General features: G+C 41.3%; 2 protein-coding genes across 2 annotated transcripts; both read right to left on the bottom strand.

Annotated features, from left to right (window-relative positions):
- Positions 1-1,122: 1,122 nt before the first annotated feature.
- Positions 1,123-7,281, bottom strand: LOC129752684 (uncharacterized). Its single transcript, XM_055748452.1, has one exon. The coding sequence runs from the start codon at positions 7,279-7,281 to the stop codon at positions 1,123-1,125; it is 6,159 nt and encodes a 2,052-aa protein (XP_055604427.1).
- A 6,748-nt stretch (positions 7,282-14,029) lies between these two features.
- LOC129755320 (protein tramtrack, beta isoform-like) lies at positions 14,030-15,463 on the bottom strand. The gene is made up of 3 exons (XM_055751751.1): positions 15,156-15,463; positions 14,270-15,091; positions 14,030-14,161 (listed from the first exon to the last, which is right to left on the bottom strand). Exons 1-3 carry the CDS (start codon positions 15,324-15,326, stop codon positions 14,045-14,047), a joined length of 1,110 nt encoding a protein of 369 aa, XP_055607726.1. The 5' UTR covers positions 15,327-15,463; the 3' UTR covers positions 14,030-14,044.
- Between the last annotated feature and the right edge of the window lie 2,163 nt (positions 15,464-17,626).

Raw genomic sequence — 17,626 nt, 5'->3', positions numbered from 1 at the left:
AAAAATAAGTAAAAATTTAGTCCGGACACTTTGGACTATTTTGCTTAAATTCCAGTAATTTTTTTTTGCTAAATTGATTGCTAAAAACTTAGCTGGTCAAATTTGAGCAAAATTTTGCTAATTTTCGGCCTCAGAAATTTTGTGTGTATACATTATAAGAAAATTGGCATGACATTTTCGGTGTCGCAATAACTCCGTGTTCTCCCTTTAATTCATTCTAATTTAAGCGAAAACGAATTTCAATTTTTCAAAGGAGTGTTTTTTTTTTTGATAATCTTTTGGATTTATGAAAACTTAACGCAAAGGAATTTAAATTCGTCTATAATTTATCGTTCACCTGGAATGTTTTTTTTTTGCTAGAATGTTGCTCACGCAACATCGTAGTTATTACCCCGGATGGCAACAGCGCAGCTTCGAAACAGCGAATTGACATGAGCTCAGCTGCAAAAATTTGAAACATTCCGGTCTTAAAAAGTTTAATTTTTATTTCTCAATTTTTCTAGTAAACCAGGCTTACTTTTGGTACACAAAAACCTTCTCTACAGTTTTTATGCCTTTTGAGCATTCTTTTAATAAGTTTGTTAATATTTCGTCGTTAGTTGACTGACAGCAGTTCACAGACTTCCGACAATCTAGTATTTCATTTTTCTTTGTCGGAGGTCTTTCGGTGTTGTTGAGGCGAGATTTTCGGAGGATTCTTTAGCAAACCCGATGATGATGTGGTACAGCTAAAACTATATTTTTGAAATTATTATTAGGATAAGGATAAGGAGAATAATAAATATGTTTCACTCACATTGGCTAACCTCAATTTCGCAACACCTCAACAATGTTTTGGTTTTTAATGATGTGGAATGATTTCTGCCTAAACATATTTAAGTTTAACAATAATATATGGGTTTTCAATTTAGAGGTGTAAATACTCACATTCGTAATTAAATTATACGAAAAAATGCAGAAACTGCGAAGTGCAAATTATTTTCCTGTCTTTTCAAATCGCATATTTTAGAATAAATTTACATATTTTATATGGAAATACTCACGATCGCAATAATTATTAATAGGAAATTGATAGAGTAAAGTAAACTTTTTTAAATAATGCCGCTGTCCGCTTCGTTTGATTCACTTCCTTACTTCCCGGAATTGATCTCCAAAATCACAAGTCACGATGACGTCGTCTCCGGCCCGATCGCTGTCATCACCACTGACGTTTGTTGGATTCTGCTGCTTCAACAAGGGAGCGGCCAAAGTTGCGGCAACATCCCCCCGCTCGTAAGACAGATGGTCCCCTGAGGTCTTACCGATATCTAACACAGCTAACTTTGCTACCGGCCTGGTAACAAGTCCCTTTGAAGTTTGCACTGTAGCTCGTCGTACTCTCCCATCGGCACCTTTTGTAACACCTACTACGCGTCCTCGAACCCAGCCATTCCGTATCGTTTCGTCGATGATAACCACCAAGGTTCCTGGTTCCAGCGGTTTCGTTTCTTCGAACCATTTGGTTCTTCTCGCGATGGTAGGCAAATACTCTTTCACCCAGCGATGCCAGAAAATATCGACCAGATGCCTATTATGATTCCAGTCGTCCCTAAGGGCCATTCCAGGTTGGAGAAACTTCATATGTGGCTGACCAATGCCCGAGGAACTCATGAGCAGGAAGTGGTTGGGGGTCAAAGCTTCCTGTGTGTCGTTTTCCAAAAAAATGAAAGTCAATGGCCTCGAATTGACCACTGATTCAGCTTCGACAATGACGGTAGAGAATGTTTCTTCATTCGGTGTTCTAGATGTCGTCATGGCATAAAAGGCGGTTTTAACAGATCTTACAAGGCGCTCCCACGCACCACCCATGTGAGGCGCGGAAGGAGGGTTGAAGTACCATTTCGTGGCGGCATTCGTAAACGTCGTTGCGAGTTCGTCGTTGATAGCTTTGCACTCTTCGATGAGATCGTTCTTCGCACCTAGAAAGTTGGTGCCATTATCCGAATAGACTTCGACTGGTGAACCTCGACGGCCAATGAATCGCCTCATAGCCATCTTGCATGACGTTGTGGTAAGTGAATGGACGACCTCCAGGTGGACGGCTCGGATGGTCAAACAGGTGAATAATGCCACCCACCTTTTCACCGTACTGCGTCCTACTCTCACTTGCATTGGTCCAAAATAGTCCAGTCCCACGAAGGAAAAAGGTTTGCAGAAGGCCCTCAAGCGGGCGGCAGGCAAAGGACTCATTCTGGGCACGTTAGGGGAAGCTTTGTGAACTCGACAGTACACACATAATTTTTCAACACGTCGAACTAACGTTTTTAATCTGGACACGTGGAATCGCTGTCTTATCTCGTTCACGACGGTGTTCGTATTGCAATGAAGGTATTTCTTGTGATACCATAAAACGATTAGCTGAGTAGCGTAGTGTTCCCTTGGAAGAATGATAGGATTTTTAGTGTCGTACGATACGAACGCTGCTGCGGTAATTCTTGATTCCATACGCAAAATCCCGTCTTCGTCGATGAAAGGGGAAAGCTTCGCGAGGGGGCTCGAACGATTCAATCTTCGACGCTCAATCGGTAAATTAGTTTGTTTTAACTTGGCAATTTCTCCGGAGTAGAACTCATTTTGTATAATTCGAAAGACAAGTTTTTCCGCTGCGGCCAGTTCGATTTGCTCTAAGTACCCCTGTCGACCAGTGACGTTCCTCGCTTGGCAACGCCGGTTATGTAAGTAACGAAAAACGTATCCGATCGAGTGAACTAGGCGATTCCACTGGGAAAAACGGTCCCATTTGATGGAAATAAATGTGCTACCTGTAGTGTGATGAACATTCACGATGTCTATTTTTTGCGCTCTTAATTCTTCTTTCGTTCCAGCCCACTCGGCCTGCTGGGTTGGCCAGCGGTCTTCCGGCTCGTACAAAAACGAAGGACCATTGAACCACCTACTCGTCGACGATAGGTCGGGTCCAGTTGTCCACTTGGTGGCCTCGTCAGCAACGTTGAGTTTACTTGGGACCCATTTCCACTCAAACACATCTGTTGTTTCGAGAATCTCCCCAATACGACAAGAGACAAATTGATTATACTTGCGTGAGTCGGAATTAATCCAGGCCAGCACGGTGCGTGAATCAGTCCACAGGATTCGACGGGAAATCTTCAACGAATGTGTTTCGATAGCGCTTTTCGATTGACGGCTCCCGATAACTGCCGCCTGTAGCTCGAGTCGAGGGATCGATAACGTTTTCAGAGGAGCTACTTTAGATTTCGCTGCAACTAATATGCATTTGATGACTCCATCTACCTCCGCTCTGATGAAAGACGCGCAAGCGTACGCCAACTCGCTCGCGTCCACAAATACATGTAATTGGACTGATTGAAGCTGATGTGTGGCATACTCACCAAAGTAGGACCTGGGAATTCGAATATCCTTCAGCATCGGGAAAAGTGAAATCCATTGCGTCCATCGGATTTGTAAGTCTTCAGAAATCGGCTCATCCCAGGATTTTTGACTACGCCAGATATCCTGAACAAGAATTTTCCCATGTATGACGAAATGAGAAAGTAAGCCTAGAGGATCATAAAGGCTCATGACAATTCTTAACACCTCTCGTTTAGTCGGCCAGTGAGGAATGTGTCCTAAGTTAGATGAATAGGTGAAAGCATCTTCTTCTCGAAGCCAAAACATCCCAAGTACACGTTTGATTTCACTGGGAGAAACGTTGGGATCACACACATCGAAGGATTTCACAGCTGACGGATCGGTTTCACCTACGGCTTCTAGCACACGATTGGAGTTCGACGACCAGGAGTGAATGTCGAATCCGGCTTGCGAGTGGACGAATTTTACTTCCAGAGACCTTTTTACCGCCTCAGTTTCATCGTCAAAGCTCTGCAGGAAATCGTCCATGTAGTGGTGGTTAAGAATCGATTCGACTGCTTCCGGAAATTTATCGGCAAACTCTTTCGCATTCATGTTTTTGACATGCTGCACAGAACAAGGGGAACTAGTCGACCCAAAGGTGGCTACTGTCATGAAGAATGTTGTAGGCGGCTTGGAAGGGTCATCGCGCCAGAGAATCCGCTGGGCTTGAATATCTTCTTCGCGAATCATCACGCGATGAAACATTTCGCGGATGTCCGCGCAAACCGCGATTTTTCGTTCCCGGAACCCAGTAAGAACTTTCGGAAGCGATATTAATTGGTCCGGTCCTTTAATAAGCATGGCATTCAAACAGACTCCATCTACCTTAGCGGCTGCGTCGCAAAAAATTCGAATTTTCCCGGGTTTTTTAGGATTGATTACAACCCCTAACGGCAGATACCAGATTCGGCGAGGATCCGTTTTCTCCAATTCCGCTCTTGTGGCTTCTCGCAAGTAGCCTTTCTCTAGATACTCTGAAATTTGTCTCCTCACACTGCTTCCGATAATTGCATCCGCTTCCATGCGTCGCTCTAGGCATTGTAAACGTTTAAATGCCATAGCATAGCTATCGGGAAACTCGAAAACATCGTACCGCCACAGTAAACCTGTCTCAAATCTGCGACCTATTCTTTTTGTCGTAGCTTCGAGAATCATTCGAGCTCGTGTGTCTTCGGAAGATTGAGGTGCGTTCCTAACAGATACTCCCAAACTATCGACAGCAAACGATTGTTTAATCAGGTCATGTAGTTCATCTAATTTTGTGGAGCATTCACAGATGTGCATATTGAACGCCGAGACAACTGCGTTCCCATCGGAGATCGGTCCATGGATTGACCACCCTAGTCGCGTTTTTGTGGCAAGAGGTGAATATGCGTCGCTTTCTCTTATACGAAGAGCTACTGCCAAATGTGCGTTGTCATTGCCGATCAAGATTTGTGGAGTCACGTCGTTGTAATCGCTCACCGGTAGACCCGAAAGATGAGGATACCTGGCAGCCAACTGCTGGTAACATAACGATTGACGAGGAAGAGCAAGATTCTTCACCGTGCGCACATTTAAAAGCGAATACTTTCGAGATCGTCCTTCTCCAGCAACTTCAAGATTTACTCGCTTCGAGGCGACTTCTTCTCGACTAACTTCCGCTGTCCAAGTTAGGCAAAGTCTCGCACTTTCTCCTTTTAGACCCAACTGATTCGCAATATTTTCCTCTAGCAAAGTTATTGAGGACCCATCATCGAAAAACGCGTACACTGTCAAGGACCGACCATTGCTGAATAGCGTCACGGGAAGAATTCGAAACAACGAGGATTGACCTTCTTGGCGATGATTATTTACTTTTCCGGTAGAGCTTGACGGTTGGGTTTTTGTTGTTGTTGTGTGCAGAAGAGGATGGTGTTTTCGTTGGCACCCTTGTTCTCCACAAGCTTTCTTCCGCTTACACGGCCTTCTTCCATGTTGGAAAAGACAAGTCCGACAAAGCGGTAGGCTGTGTACTACTTGCCAACGATCTTCGAGATTCATTTTAAAAAACTTCGGACAATCTGGGTTTTTGTGATCGGCTTTCGAACAAATCTTGCACACTTTTGGACCGAAAGTTTTTAACTCGTTCTGAGGCAACTCGTTCGTTGGATAAGATGGCTCGTGAGCAGTGTGAGCGTTCAAAAAACCTCGATCTTTGTGCTTTTCAAATTTCGCATTCCGGTGATCCGGTTTCCCTCCAACGGGAATAGTCACTTGCGTGGCTGCGTTTACCAAAATCGACATAAAGTTGGCAAAAGCTCTTAAATCGGGTTCTACAAATTGGTTCTTGTACAAAACCCAATCGATTTTCATATCATCTGGCAATTTACTAACAAGCTCGTGGATTAGAGTCGGATTGTTCATGTGGGCATAGTGTTGCCCAGCTTCGAGATGATCAACTAAGTTTTGAACAGTCATTCCAAAGGTAATCAGCGTGTCGAGCTTTCCTGGTTTTGGCCCGGGCGTATCATTTAGTTTTCTTAGCAGCGTATGAATCAATATTTCCGGTCGACCGTACAAGGATCTTAAGGTTTCCATGATCACCGGAACCGACGACGGAAGTAGCAATTTGCTCCGGACAGCATCCAAAGCTGGGCCCCGAAGGCAGCGTTGTAATCGTGTTAAATTATCGGCATCAGAATATCCGCAAGCTTGACTGGTGTTGTAAAACATCGTAGAAAACAGTGGCCAATCTTCCGGGTCCCCGGAAAATTGGGGCAGGTCTTTGGCCATGAGTTGACGCGCGGCCATCTGACTGCGATTCGGAGTAGAATAATTCTCGAACGGATTGTACACGGAATTTGGTAGCGTTGCCGCGGGTGCCGACATGGCGGAGACCGGAACGTCATTAGTGAATGCATACGGGTTTTGGCAATCATTCACGGTACTCATCACCGCAGGTTGGTTTACAGACTGGGTGTGAAAAGATGCTGGGATAGCTGTTTGCGGAATGGTACTTGATGGAGGAACCACTGCTGGAACGGACGAATATTGTTGCGCTACAGGCAACCCACTTGCCACGGGAAGTCCTCTCGAAACAGGAGTCGATGTTTGTTGACCCACGGGATTAAATGGAGCCGATTTGGGAATTGCTCCGGTCGACATTAGCGAACTTCGTAGGGAATTAAACACATTAGTATTCACTGCGCCCACGGGCAAATTCTGTTGAATACGATTTCCTGCCGGAAGATAGTTTTCTCCACTTGAGTAAAACGGAAAGGCCATACCTGATGGTTCTTGGATGCGATTGGAAGCTGAAGCGGGAAAAGAAACGGTTGATTGCCTCGTAGTTACCGGAGCTAACGTATATTCCATCGCGGAAACTACTGGAAAACCGTTGTTAGACGTAGCCGGAGTAAATTCTGTCTCTGGGGCTAGTGGGACTACAGTAGAGCTCACAGCACCGCCCAGAAGTCGGTCCACCTTCCATTGGATAATCTGGCTGGAATTACTCCGGTTGGATTTTCGACTTTGCCTTTCGTCTTCTTCTTCTTCCTCTGCCCCTTCTTCGAGCACTCGAAACTTATCCTGGATGAACTTTTTCTCCATTTCTAATTTTCGTTGATCAAGACGGAAACGATTTTCTTGTTCCTGTCGTTCAAGGTCCAACTGTTTGTCTTGAATCGCTTTCATCTCCTCTAACTTCTTTAAACGCAATTTCGCCTTCCGGGCAGAACAACTCGTCGACGCTTTCGAGCTGCAGATGGATTCAGCAGGGGGAACGATAGTGGTTTGTTTATCTTGTGGTTGGGTACAACGAGGACAAATAAAATCCTTTTCGCCGATGCTATCGCTTACTCCCACGCACTCAAAGTGCCACCACGAATCGCACTTGTCACAAGCCACCATCCTGCTTGAGTCCGGGAGATTACAATTCGCACTGCAGCTGTGCCCGGGTACGGTAGGAGCGTTTGTCGTCATCGTTTGAGCCCAATTTTTAGTGTTGTTGAGGCGAGATTTTCGGAGGATTCTTTAGCAAACCCGATGATGATGTGGTACAGCTAAAACTATATTTTTGAAATTATTATTAGGATAAGGATAAGGAGAATAATAAATATGTTTCACTCACATTGGCTAACCTCAATTTCGCAACACCTCAACAATGTTTTGGTTTTTAATGATGTGGAATGATTTCTGCCTAAACATATTTAAGTTTAACAATAATATATGGGTTTTCAATTTAGAGGTGTAAATACTCACATTCGTAATTAAATTATACGAAAAAATGCAGAAACTGCGAAGTGCAAATGTGCCACTATCCGACAAGCTTAACGAGCTCCTTCAGAGCGCGGAATTATTTTCCTGTCTTTTCAAATCGCATATTTTAGAATAAATTTACATATTTTATATGGAAATACTCACGATCGCAATAATTATTAATAGGAAATTGATAGAGTAAAGTAAACTTTTTTAAATAATGCCGCTGTCCGCTTCGTTTGATTCACTTCCTTACTTCCCGGAATTGATCTCCAAAATCACAAGTCACGATGACGTCGTCTCCGGCCCGATCGCTGTCATCACCACTGACGTTTGTTGGATTCTGCTGCTTCAACAAGGGAGCGGCCAAAGTTGCGGCAACATTCGGAAATCGGAAGCCCGAACTTCTGAAGTAAAATTTAGTGCTGGCGCGATACTAACTAGGTCTAAACACAAAACTCTCGCCGAATTGCTCTCTAGACATCTACATTAGTACACTCCAAACGAAAATGTAACTGATAAGTAGATTTCCATCGACCATCGCATAAGTCTAGCAAGTTAATGGTATAATTATTCCGAATGACCGTCCGACGTCGTCGTCTGCACTTCACCTCGAAATGGATAAACGATAAACGAAAGTGGCAAAACATAACATTAGAATTTTATGTAGGAGTAACAAAACATAGATGTATCTGGAAAAGGTCATTCCTCGGCTAGGCAAGGTCAGATCACATGTCCTGCCGCAATAATCTTCAACTGAGGATATTAATTGTTGTTAACAGCGGTGGAGATAAATATTTTATCAAGTGAAACGACTTTCCTGTAATGTGAATTTACGTGATTGGGTACAATTTTCTAAACTCACTTAAGTTCACCTTGGACTGGGTGAAGAAGCTTGAGTTGGCTTTCGATTAATTCCCATTTCATATGCACAACACCCTTTAGCGTCATTTTCCTTCTCTTTTTGACGGCTATTTGGCGATCGATTTTTCATTAAACATACCACTCTCTTCAGGCGGATTTTTTTAATGGAAAATATTTTTTAATAGATACGACTACGACACTTGTGCTTATTATTGTTTTATTAGATTGATTTTTCGATCTAAAAAATGTTTTTCTTATTTTTTGCACTGCACATGGCGAAAAGAGCCTTCTATCAGATTCGAATGACCCTGTTGTCATACTTCAGGACAATATTTTTCTCAGTTTTCAGTACGAAAAACATTTGCATTCCTTCATATTTCGCAGCTAACAGAGGAAGGAGTGTTGGACAATAATTGCCCAGCAAAACGAGGAGCGTGCGTATGACACCCAGCCCAGCAGCGAACGGTCGAATATGCAAATGAGCACCGAAAGATTCGAATAACAAAACGGCCATCCAGCGGAAAAAAAACGTAACAAATTTTGGCCACTACTGGAGTTTCGATGGTTTTCGTTCCGTCGTCCAAAGTCAACAATAACAACAAAACGACAAAAATATCAGCCAACCCTCAAACAGGCAACAACAGCTAGCCAGCAGCAGGTGTGAGTGGTTTAATATTTGGCGTTGGTTTTATGCCGAATGTGTCGTCGTCGTCAGTCGTCCTCATTTGGTGGTGGTGATGATGGAGAGAATATGCGAGAAAAAAAGCAACTTTGACGACGACGACGAAAGTGCTTAATTTTTTGGCGAAACAGAAAAACCAACCATCTCTGGCCGTCAATCCAGAGTCCGTCCAAAATCGTCTCGCGGAGGATGAGTCAGATATGACGAAATCGACTCGTTATTTATGCATAGCAGAGGCGCGCACCGAATGGAAAAGTAAAAAAATATTTATTAATAAAATTTTATGAATTCAACGCGAAAAGTAGGTAACCGGGCGCCGCAAATTGGAGGAAAGAAGGGCGTGAGGATAATGACAAAGGAACACAACCCTTGCGTTCCGAAATTTTACTGATTATTGATGAGCGCCAGCCAACACAAAAAATTTCGGATGAGGAGGAGAACGAGTAGGGGGTTCAAATTCTCTCCTGATCTCGATGATTTTCAAAAGCTGATGGTACCTACGCGAAATTCTGCGCAGAGCCAAAAAAAGCACTGTCCATCGAACATGGTGATGGTTACTGTAGGATTATACAGGCCAGGAACAGAGCGCAGAAGAAAAAAAAAAACAAACTGCGGCAAAACACAAAAAAATCGAAATTTTATGTAAATTATAAATGAGCATTTTGTTGAGCTCACACTTGTCCAGTCTGGAAAATGGGGTAACTCCGTTCCAGGGGAATGGAAAAAAGATTCCCACTTGCATGCATGAAACATTTCCAGCTGAATGTGACATGTTTTGAAAAGAATTCAAAAAATAATTCCGTATTTTTTGGGGTTGCAGCTGCACAAAAAAAACATGAGCAAATTTGAAAACGTGTTTTTAGATAATTGAATAAAATAGCAATTCAATTGAAGAAAAATATCCAGGAATAAACAAAGAAAGGAATTGAAATCTACAAAAGATCTAAAACAACTGTACCGATTTTCAGAATGTAGGGGAGATAAGGGCATAATGGCCACCTTAAGGAAGACGCTTATTTAACCATAGAAAACAGCTATAACTATGACATGTGAATTACATCATTGTTTCGTGTCCACACTCAAATATTCTATTGCCTAATTGGATGAAACTTGGAAAAGAAGATGATTTTGAACCTTGATTCATGAAAATATCCTTGATATCGATAATTTCAAACTAAGTGTATTAAGAGTTACTAAGACGTACTTATTTTTCATTGATTGACACAAATTTTCAATTAAATTAACGAAAACGCAAAATTACAGAATTATTTTGATCAAAATCGTTGATATAGTTTTTGTAATCTTAGCTGTATTATGAAAAAAAAATCTGACAACAATTTTGAATTAAGTTTTTTTCAAACTCTGAAATTAATGAAATTTTAATTTTCGGCTCTTCCGGTTCAAAAGGTTGCCGACCACTGGTCTAGTCTCGAAACCAAACTAAAGTTAGTATTAAGAAGCGTTTTACAATAAATTGAAGTGTGGTCGATGTTTTTTTTTAAGTTCAGATTCCGATAGAAGGCTTCAACCTAGGATCGTTAATAATAAATTAATGAAGCAAAAGAGATTTAGAGGTTTGAGAATCGGCAGCATTTTTTTAAGATGCAGGAGATTGTTTTGATCCACTTTGTCAAAAGGACTCGACATCTCCAGAATGAATAACTATTTTTGAAGAGCCGAAGAAAAAAGTGAGAAGAAGGAACAGCTAACACAAGTGAAGTTAAGGACAAGCTACGGAAATGATGACGCTCTTCATCACGACTAGCAAGGCCATCGTTATCCTTCTGTCCTCAGTTGGCGGCCCACAGAAAAACCAATGCATGGCAAAGATCCTCCCTTCCAAAGAAGACGGTCGTTCACCCAAAAGGAATTGTCCTGAGTCCTGACTATAAGAATTTGTAACTCACAAGCAAGGTTGCCAACATTCTTTTTTTAATTCAGAGACGTGAGAAATTAAAATCAGGATACGTGGTTTAACGGAAATTCCGGTCGAAATGAGGATCTTTTTTTTTGGTCATCAAACCACATTTTGACCTTCACTAATGTCTTTACTGCAGTTCCGTACTACTCATTTTCCATCATATTCACAAATCAAGGAAAATCAGGCTTATTTCCAAAAATCAGAGAAAAACGGAGGCTTATTAGGTTATTTGGTTGGGACTCCAAAAATCAGGCAAATCCTGAAAAATCCGTTACGTTGGCAACCCAGCTCACAAGAGCTCAAAGACTCCAAGAACTCTTAGACGAGAAATGGGTCACCAAACGATTCGAGGCCAATGAACCTAAAAAACAGTGCCCTGTGAGACGGTGAGACGTAGCTATGCAATAAGAGCGAGTCTATCATATCCGATTCAAACTGACTTTAGACGACATTTTATACGATCTTTTCACATATGCAGTTAGAATTGCTTTTCGCAACGACTTGAGTAGACATTTATGTTAAGATTTCATGTTTGCTGGGGTGCCAGCCGCGTTCGTGCTAGGTAAAGCATGCAGAGAGCAAAACCCAGACGGAGAGAGACGAGCACAGGTTGCCCTTGACATTCAAGGGCGAAGAATGCCCTCCGGACTACAATACGTAGTTGATATCAGTTGTATCTACGTTAAATCGCCAAACATGTCCAACTTACGTAAGCTCCGGGATATTTCTAGGTAAGTGGAAACGTGGAAGTCATCATTCTCCCCGATGGCGTACCGGTGGATATCTGTTCATAGACGATTAGGAACCTGAGAAGGTATTTCGCGGTTGAATTGTATGGTGTCCAGGAGCGCCGAAGTGTTGTTTAGAAGCAGACAGCATCAGGCTGGAAAAAGGAGAGGGAACCTCTTTTGCATGGAGGATGTTAGAAGCGCTTTCAATTTGGGAATGAGTATCCGGGCCTTTTTCTATATGCATAAATGCGCTAGGGAGGACACGTTGCATTGTCACTTTGACCCGTTTTGCGATGAAATTAAGTAGAAACCTGAACACATAGTGATCTATTTACCAAGAATCGTTGAAATTCGTGCGGATCAGGTTCGATCCGCACTCGACGGCACGAACTTCAGCAATGCCAGCCCAACAGGTTATGCAGAAAACCAGGCCACCAGATTAGACTGACTGCTCCGGAGAGACCTTTCAAGTGGAATACGTTCGGTCCAATGGTGGAAGCCATAAAGTTAAGGTTTCTGCCTCCGCTCCCGGGAAGTATTTTGACACTTTTGTCTTCTACGATTGAGGCTGTAAGTATGCTCTCTAAATTTGAAATACCCAGAGCCCGCCTACCTTTTACTCAGACGTCGCCACATGTATGAAGCAGCCGACGGCTGATCTTAATGAACTCAGATATCAGCGGAAAAATTACTCAGATGTCAGAAAATTCGGCACTCAGAGAACTCGAGTGCTTGAAGGCGACAACTGAGTAAATGTTGATCAGTTTGTGCGAGGTGGTCAGACTTGGTTTGTTTTTCTGCGGCAAAACTAGAAAATTTACATGGTAAATATTCATTTTAAAGGTAATTTCTAGGTATTAATCCGATTTTATTTATATTACAGGGTTCTGAGACGAAATGATGATGGTCCAAATAAATTTGCCAAAGCTGAATCTGGTACGGCATACTGGGTCCCGGCCCGAGAGACGAAACCCGACGGGTGAAAAAAAATTGCAACAAGTTTGTGGATTTTTTTAAAAATAAAGGTGTATATGGACATTATTTTTACTTTTGTTATTTATCAAATCAACAAATCCATCATTAGTGTGAATAATAATACAGGTTTTAACTATTCTAGCATGAAAAAGCGGCCAAAAACCGCTTCAGAATTATTCGCGCATTCTGAGTAACCAAGACTCAGTTGTCGCGAAAAGGGCTGTTAGTCATTTCTGAGTAAAAGCCGATTAGTCAGAACTGAGTAGGTGCGGTTTTGGCGACAACTGAGTAACCGTTACTCTGAACTGAGTAGCTGAAAGTTAGCGAGTGAGGAATAACTTTCTCCGAAATGACCATCGTAGGGAAAGAGGAAAATCCTCGGGACAGAGCGACTCTTGACACCGGTAAAGTCGATGTAGGATGAATTTTTATCCGATAATCTTCCGAGTAGTACGGGAGCACTACATAGTGTGTAGCCAATCTTTAGTCGTGAAAAGAAGGGGTTAGACCTTATGCCGTAAAATAAAATCTTTATCAGGAAAGTGTATGCTAAATGTAGTTTGGGTTATAAATAATGTCAGGGAACCAGCAAAAGGCCAGTTTTGACCTGCTATTTGATAGACAACTTCAACGTCAAGGTCAGAGCCCTCAACTTGAGTTTATGGTGTATGGTGTAAGTATACATTGGAATACCATGAGCTGTTCCACTGGTCCAATGGATCCAAATTAACATATGTATAAATACTAAAGAAAAACGGTCCCTGAACGTGGCTTGGGATACAATCCGCAATAAAAAAAAGTGCTTAAAATTATAAGTACATGAGCTATACCATTTATTGAAACTTTTAGTTCGATTCTTGAAAAATGCTAAACTAAAGTAGTTCCACTTAAATTTTGAGGTCAATCGGCCATGAAAAATAAAATCTGAACCCTGAACCACTAAAAAAAATCTATTGATATAAAACAACACAGTTTGATTAACATTTTTTGTTTATTAAATGTTAGAATTTTAACCAGGTTTTCATGTTTTTCCAAATCATTAACCCCGTTCGAAAAATCTGTGAGACACATTGGGAAATGTAATAGGTAGAGACAAACATGAGATGAGAGTCCGCTTAAATAATGCACAGAAAAGAATTCGTCCTCTGTTGAATGGGTTTAATGAAATAATGATAACTTAGTGGTTGAAGTTCCAATGAAATGAACAGGTTACAGGAAGAACGAAATATTTGAATATAAAAATCACTTACCACTGTGCTGAGATTGCGATTGTGGAATATTGACCGCGGCCACGCTCGTCGATGTCGCCGAGATGTCCATCGGTATCGTTTGGGTCATGCCACTCAGATCTTCCGTTTTCTGAGGATTAATTGAGAGATACAAAAAAATAAGGGTCAGTTTTGAAGTAGATAATTGGGATTTTAAAAAGAAAGTAGTGAAGGCATTTAAACAGTTGAACAAACTTACAATGATACTTGGAATATGATGTCCAGTCTCGTCGACACTCTCCTGGGATGATTCGTGCTGCTGATGGTCAACGTCCGAACTGGGACTTTCTTTGATTATTCGGATGTTGTTGCCGGCACTGCCCGCAGCTCCAGCTAGCGAAGCCAGCGCACTGTGACTGGTACTGTACGATATGTTTTCAACCTGCTGTTGTATGTGCAGATGGGGGACGATGTTTATCGTTCCGTCAGCATTCGCGTGGTGCTCATCGGCTTGCTGTTGGTGGTGCTGCTGATGTTGCTGCTGGTGGTGTTGATGCTGATGCAGTTGCTGTTGCTGCTGCAGCCGATCCGTAGAGAGCGATCCCGAGCCGGTGGAAGTTTTTCTCAGTCGCTTCCGTCGTGCCGCAGGTGACATATTGGTGGTTGGGGAGGGGGTTCTTCGAAGCTGAGGTTGTTGTGCTTGCAGCTGCTGGTGGTATTGCTGTTGCTGGGCCTGCTGCTGCGCTTGTTGTTGAGCTACGGCCGCCTGCTGTTGCTGAGCTTCGGCCGTAGCCCATATTGAGTCCGATCCGCCTGTTCCACCTGGACCCAGCCCGGCGCCCACCAGGTCCGAATGATCGAGTTTGTTAGCATCGGCCTTACACACCGCCGACGCGTCCGGCATCTCTGCTAGACCTTTGATTTTCAGCATTTCTGCCGTCTTTAGTACCTGGGGTAACTGTTCCGTGGACACATTCACCTCCCCGTAGTACATGAAGTCCACCATCGTTTTTAGGTCGTTGTACTGCACATCTTTCAGTATCACTATCGGATGCTGACAGGGATTCGAGGTAAAAAGCGTCTGTGAAGTCAATCGAACATTAGTAAAACCAATCTTCTTAAAACAGTCCCCATCTGAAACTCACCTGAAAGTAGGAACTACACGCAGACAGGACCACCTTGTGGGCCTGCAGCTGTCGACCCTCGGCCGCCAACGTGACGTCGACCAGACTTTCATTGTGGAGCAGCGTCGAGAAGACGGAGATGAAGTTCGGCTGGTGATTGTTCCAACGCAGACAGTACTGCTGCACCGACATCGTGCCCGCTGCTGCCGCCAGGCTGTTCCACCAGCGCAGCTTCGTACCGGTTGCCAATATTAGTCAATAGCGCGGGGTAACGGTTGCTGCTACAGACACTCCTAAGCAAGTCCACCGAGGTTTGTTCCGAACCGTAACAGGCTGTAACAATAAGAGAAATGGAACGTCATGAGACATTTTGTTTACACTCATCTAGGAGACAGTTCGTCTTGAAACGATTTCAGCGTATCCCGTTTTATTTGTTTTAAGATTTATTAGAGAGGTTTCCAACAACAACAAAGTTCATCTCATAACTAAAATTGCAGTACAGGTTTCAGTGTGGACTAGGCTTAAGCTACAGTTGATCCATATTTATTTCAAGGTTTTCAACTCAATTATAAAAGTAATATTTTTTAGACTCAAAGGCTATCCGAGATTTGTGAAAAAAAATTATACCTCATTTTGCTATCATACCTTGAAAGAAAAATTTGGTTCTATTTCGCCCAAATAAAGGTTTTACAATGCCAAAATTTGGGTCTCATTTTTCAAATATGGATACCGTCATGCCAAGCCAAACGTAGGTTTCCTTGATGAGACCTCGTTTTACCACCATTTTTTTTATGAATTTTGAAAGCTCAGTAAGTTTTTTTGGTGTCGAATGAGATCAGAATTAGGCATCTTTGTGCTTTCCAAATTCCTTGAAGAAGGATGGCTATTATACGCCGCATTCTTCCAAGATTAATTTTGAAAATAGACATCATAACATGTGCAATGAAACCTAAACGATACCTTATTTTGCCATGTCTGAGAAATCAACACTTAAAAGTGCACGCAATATGCTGATTGTGACTGAATTCGTTTCTTTTTTGTTTTCAGCACTATTCAAATTTTGATTTATATTTGGACATGATTTTTCATCAAAGAAAATTAAAAGCCAAATCATTCCATCATTAGGATCATACTTTTCCGCCCTATGGAAATGAATGAACCATAATGATGCATTGTTCAGCTATCGATGCTTTACTTTGGCGTTGGTTTGCCATCATCTTTTAATATATTGATACTTTAATGAAGCCTAATTTTGCCATCGGGAGAACTGTGATGTTGAACTAAGCTATCATTTTTGGATTGATAGCTCATTTTGGTCGCAGTTTGCTATCGAGGTAGGGATCAAAGTCTTCTCGGGATACTTTTTAAAATGAGTATAAACGCGTTGATTATTATTTTGACATTTTCATGTTTATCAAACTTAAACTTTCAAAATCATGGATCAATTATTCCGTAGACCGCTAGTAAGTTTACCTTTTGCAACATAAACTTATAGAAATATTATTTTGTTTCTTTTTCCCTATTGGATGAAAAAAGGTATCTTTAAAGGTAAAACCAAAAAAAGAAACTCTGTTATTCTAAGATCATAAGTCTTACTTTTAACAGCCTTTAACAAATTTCAAAATAGTTTTTTTTTTCATATCATCAACATTAAATGACAAAGAAAATTGTTTACGTAAGTTTCGATTTTCAGACGTGAAACAAAGGTAAATGTTCTAAGTAACAACGAAATGTGCTATTCTATAATTAATTATCTCTTAAAGTTAGTATCCAGCTTAAATAATCAAATTTTAATTACAACGTTTTAATTAACCCTCACCTGCATGCACTATGAATTCGTTGCGCAACATTTTTTGTTGACATCCAATTTAAGCGAATTACTATTCAAAGACCGAATCAGCGTGACATTTCCTCGATCAATAGAGTGACCAGATTCACACACGTGTAATGCTACTGCAGATCTAGGATTCTGTGGAGGAAGGTTTTTTTTTCTTTGGGTCAGATCTAGCTAAAGCCATGTGTTCCTCGAATCTATCAATCAGTTTGTCATTGTTTACTTAAAGGCGCAATTTTCTTTTTCCTAGATAAAATCCTTTTTTGAATCCTTTTTATCAGGCAATTATTGAATAAATACTATTTATTAGTGAAAATTAGTAATTTCGTAACTGACCGGGATCTATTCATAAGAAAAATACATGTTTTTTATTCTTTTTTATTTTATTTAATTAAAGGATTAAAAATATACATTTTGGAAAACATTAAAGTTAAAAATTGAGAGTTTACTATGCCTTTGAAAATATGGCATTATGAAGTTCATTTTTATACTCTAACGATTGACATATCTGAATAAATATTTTTGTTATAAGTTTTTAATGTGGAACATTTAAAAGTGATAAAAAAGATGATCTTCAACTCACGTTAATTTAAATAAATTTTTAAAATAAACTTCAATAGCCAAAAAAAATGTTTTTAATTTTATTTTTGAAATAACT

This window comes from Uranotaenia lowii, chromosome 3 (genome assembly GCF_029784155.1).
Source record: "Uranotaenia lowii strain MFRU-FL chromosome 3, ASM2978415v1, whole genome shotgun sequence".
NCBI lineage: Eukaryota > Metazoa > Arthropoda > Insecta > Diptera > Culicidae > Uranotaenia > Uranotaenia lowii.
Note: the sequence above shows the minus strand (reverse complement) of the source record. Positions and strands in the feature narration are given on the sequence as shown.